This window comes from Camelina sativa, chromosome 18, assembly GCF_000633955.1.
Source record: "Camelina sativa cultivar DH55 chromosome 18, Cs, whole genome shotgun sequence".
Taxonomy (NCBI): Eukaryota; Viridiplantae; Streptophyta; class Magnoliopsida; order Brassicales; family Brassicaceae; genus Camelina; species Camelina sativa.
The window spans coordinates 20,472,877-20,477,746 of record NC_025702.1 but is presented as its reverse complement, the minus strand read 5'-3'; the positions used below and the strand labels follow the sequence as shown (position 1 = coordinate 20,477,746).

Sequence of the window (4,870 nt, the reverse complement as noted above, 5' to 3'; positions counted from 1 at the left end):
GGCTTTGGCTGCTATCCATAACTTTTCTCTTACTCAGTTGGACATTTCCAATGCCTTTTTGAATGGTGATCTTGAGGAGGAGATTTATATGCAGCTTCCTCCTGGATATGCTGATCGTAAGGGGGACACTCTGCCTCCTAATGCAGTTTGTAAGCTTCAAAAGTCCTCATATGGTCTTAAACAGGCCTCTCGACAATGGTTCTTAAAATTTTCCTCGACTTTGCTTGGTCTTGGTTTCACTCAAACGTATGTCGATCACACATGTTTTTTGAAACTCACTGATAGTCTTTTCTTATGTGTTTTGGTATACGTTGATGACATAAATATTTGCAGTAACAATGATGCTCAGGTTGATCTCTTGAAAACTCAGCTCAAGTCCTTTTTCAAACTTTGTGATTTGGGTCCATTGAAGTACTTTCTCGGTTTGGAAATTGCCCGATCCTCTGAAGGTATTCACATTGGTCAGCGTAAGTATGCACTTGACCTTCTTGATGAGACAAGATTACTTGGCTGCAAACTATCTCCTATTCCTATGGAGCCTCATGTTGTTTTCTCTTCGACAACTGGTGGTAACTTTGTTGATGCTGGAGCCTATAGACGCCTCACTGGTCGCTTAATGTACCTGCAAATTACAAGACCTGACATTACCTTCGCGTTCAACAAGCTCAGTCAATTTTCTCACGCTCCTCGCAAGGCCCATTTGCAAGCTGTTTACAAGATTCTTCAGTACATCAAAGGCACCGTTGGTCAAGGGTTATTCTATTCTTCCAGGTCAGAACTTCAGTTTCAAATGTTTGCTGATGCTTCTTATTCCTCTTGCAAAGATACTAGTCGTTATGTCTCTGTTTTCTGTTTGTTTTTGGGCACCTCCCTGATTTTTTGGAAATCTAAGAAGCAAAAGGTTGTTTCCAAGAGTTCTGCGGAGGCTGAATATCGCAGCATGTCAAAGGCAACAAATGAGTTGGTTTGGATCAGTAATTTTCTCAAGGAGTTGCGGATACCACTTGCTAAGCCTACCATGCTCTTCCGCGATAACACTGCTGCTATTCACATCGCCACAAACCCTGTCTTCCACGAACGCACCAAGCACATTGAAAATGACTGCCACAGTGTTCGTGAACGGCTTGTTGCAGGTTTGTTTCAACTTTTTCATGTCAGGACTGCTCTTCAACTTGCTGATCCGCTTACTAAAGCGTGATACCCTGCACATTTCCATCAGTTAGTTGGCAAGATGGGTCTACTCAATATTTTCGTCCCATCTTGAGGGGGACTATTATCTATATAGAGTATTTGTAAATAGAGTTGGTTTAGATTAATGTAATGGCTTCGGTTTATTTTGTTAATTAATGAGAATGAGATTATTTTGCTAATACAACTCTCCTTTTTGGAAGAGTTTTACAATCATCATAAAACTTACATGGGTGAACATACAAGAAAAAATAAAACAGATCGCGGGAAAATGTTCGTAGAACAGCGTTTAGAACCCATACCAAAATAGAACAACTAAAATAGCTAAGATAATGCCAAAGATAAAGGATTAACGAAATCCATAAAAAAATAGGGAGTGATTTAGGTCAAACACTCAATCATAAAGATATTTAGGTCAAACAAGACCGGCAACTCCAAGTCCTAATCAAACGTAATCCTAATATATTGAGTAAACTTTTCTTGGTTGCATCGGGGTTGTTGTCTATAATATGATTGTGTGTTCCATGATATAAAATGTTTAATAAATAATATAACAGATAAGTAATTAGCATATATTACTTTACTATATCTCGATCTATTTATTAAATGAATTTATATGGAGAGGGGTAGGTGAGTCGGAGTCCACCTTAGGCTCAGGGTCAGAACAGTTTGTGTTGTGATGACATGAGATGAGAGAGAGAGACTCTACTACATACAAATACAACAGCGTGAGATGATGTCAGCGTCGACGGTGGTGAACCCCACGACCCCACCTGTTGTTGGGTCCCCCGAAAAGAGCGGGGCATTTGAGCGAGCTTTCATCTTCTTTTACCCAACTAATTACTACAAGAGAACTTTATTATATAGTACATACATATCTGCTTAACATTAGTGGTTTCTTTTTATAAAAATTTATGTATTCACATATATTTATATAAGTTTTGAGTTTTAAACAAAGAAAATGGAGTAGTTAATAATCTCAAAATTGACAAGGAAAACAAGTCGGGGTTTATTGCTCACCACCAAAAGAAATGTAAAAAAAAAAACATTTTGCTTTAATATTTGAGTATGCTAAATGTATAATTTTGGTTTGGCGCGAGACTGCGAGAGTATCACCGTCACGTGAATATTACAATGGAGACGTTAATTATATGCACTATATGAAGTTATTATGAACATCCTTCCTCGGTGATTGCAACTCATATATCGTCATTTACTCATTCATCAATGGTGCGTCATACACCATCATATTTTATTTTTTGGTTCTGCCAGTCAATATATATATATATATATATATATATATATATTTTTAACTAACGTTTATCGCTTTTTTAAGCAAACCATCACGAACCAATGAAATTAACAGCATTTGACACACACATGAGTTATTTCCACATATTTTTTAAAATCAGGTAAGCATATATATAGAATACATACAAATTATTACTTATATATATAGTTAACAATTTTAATTCTCTCTATTATCTAAACCAAACAAAAAAAAAACTAATGTGGAAATAACCTGCATGTAATTAATATCTTTGCCTACCTAGAATAAACCATGTGCAAATAAATCTGATCACACACACTATTAGAAAAGATGTTTAGTATTATTACCGTTACTGCTAACTACTAGTACTAAGTTAGTAATGTGATTATCATCAGACCGTCAATTTATTGAAACGTTGATCCACTCACTTTCTAGGGCTGACCTCTCTCTCTCTCTCTCTTCTAAAATCCAAAGTTTGAGACCCTCGCCGTTTCTCTCTCTCTCTCTCTCTCTCTCTCTCTCTCTCTCTCTCCATCATCGTTTTCTTCGTTTTCCTCAGTGAAGCGAATCATCATCTGCAAGTGTGGCAGTGGCCGGGTGGGGTTTAGATAGATCTGGGGGGAGGGGATTTGAATGGCTTACATGTGCACTACTACTGATAGTGGCAATCTTATGGCTATCGCTCAACAAGTCATCAAACAGAAGCAGCAACAAGAGCAACAACAACAGCAACATCATCATCATCAAGACCATCAGCTTTTTGGTATCAACCCTTTGTCTCTTAACCCATGGCCCAACAACACTTCCCTCGGGTTTAGTCTCTCCGGTTCTGCTTTTCCCGACCTTTTTCAAGTTACCGCCGGCGGAGATTCCAACGATCCTGCCTTTCCGTTTCCTTCTTTAGACGACCACCACCACGCTACTACCACCGGAGGAGGTGGATTTAGACTCTCTGATTTCGGCGGTGGATCCGACGGCGCCGAGTTTGAGTCCGACGAGTGGATGGAGACTCTTATTACCGGTGGAGGAGACTCCGTCGCGGCTACTGCTACGGATTTCACAATCTACGGTCCTGATCCATTCGCTACCTACCCGAGTCGACTCAGTTCAGATCTAAACAACCGAGTCATCGATACGTCGAGTCCACTTCCTCCGCCGACCCTGTGGCCTCCTTCTTCGCCATTATCGATTCCTCCTCATGAGACAACAACAACAACAACAACAGCCACAGAAGATCTAGAGACTAACGACTCCGACTTCGACCTGGAACCACCTCTCCTCAAAGCCATCTACGACTGTGCTCGGATCTCAGACTCTGACCCGAACGAAGCTTCAAAGTCCCTCGTTCAGATCCGTGAATCTGTATCGGAGCTAGGTGATCCCACTGAGCGAGTTGGCTTTTACTTCGCGGAGGCTCTCTCCAACAGACTATCTCCTGATTATTCGACGACGACGTCTTCGTCGGAGGAGGAGGATTTAATCATATCTTACAAAACCCTAAACGACGCTTGTCCTTACTCCAAATTCGCACATTTGACGGCAAATCAAGCGATTCTAGAAGCGACGGAGGATTCAAACAAGATTCACATCGTCGATTTTGGGATCGTGCAAGGTATCCAATGGCCTGCTCTTCTTCAAGCTCTAGCCACTCGTTCTTCTGGTAAGCCCACTCAAATCCGGGTCTCCGGTATACCCGCTCCATCCCTCGGTGAATCTCCTGAACCGTCGCTAATCGCCACCGGGAACCGCCTCCGTGATTTCGCCAAGGTTCTGGATCTGAATTTCGAGTTCGTCCCAATTCTCACTCCCATACATTTACTGAACGGGTCAAGTTTCCGGGTCGACCCGGATGAGGCGCTTGCCGTTAATTTCATGCTTCAGCTCTACAAATTACTCGAGGAGACGCCGACGATCGTTGACACCGCGCTGCGGCTCGCCAAATCGTTGAACCCGAGGGTCGTCACTCTCGGTGAGTACGAGGTGAGCTTAAACCGGGTCGGTTTTGCTAAACGGGTTAAAAACGCGATTCTATTCTATTCAGCGGTTTTCGAATCCCTCGAACCGAACTTGGGGCGTGATTCCGAAGAGAGAGTGAGAGTGGAGCGAGTACTGTTCGGACGGAGAATCTCGGGTTTGATCGGACCGGAGAAAACCGGAATTCATAGAGAAAGAATGGAGCAGAAAGAGCAATGGCGGGTATTAATGGAGAATGCCGGTTTTGAATCGGTTAAGCTGAGTAATTACGCAGTGAGCCAAGCCAAGATTCTGTTATGGAATTACAACTACAGCAGTTTGTATTCAATCGTTGAGTCTAAGCCAGGCTTCGTCTCTTTGGCCTGGAATGATTTGCCTCTCCTCACTATTTCTTCTTGGCGATAACCGAACCGAACCGACCCGGCTTTTTTTTTTTTT

General features: G+C 41.8%; 1 protein-coding gene across 2 annotated transcripts in view; it reads left to right on the top strand.

The window, feature by feature from the left end:
- LOC104762890 (scarecrow-like protein 4) overlaps positions 2,797 to 4,870 on the top strand; it is an 11,881-nt gene continuing 9,807 nt past the window's right edge. The window contains exon 1 of one of the 2 annotated variants that reach the window (XM_010486287.2): positions 2,797 to 4,589. In XM_010486287.2, the coding sequence (XP_010484589.1) occupies positions 3,092 to 4,589 (1,498 nt within the window). In that variant the 5' untranslated portion in view covers positions 2,797 to 3,091. Of the gene's footprint in view, positions 4,865 to 4,870 lie in introns of those variants that run through there. The other variant, XM_010486286.2, reaches the window with a different exon arrangement.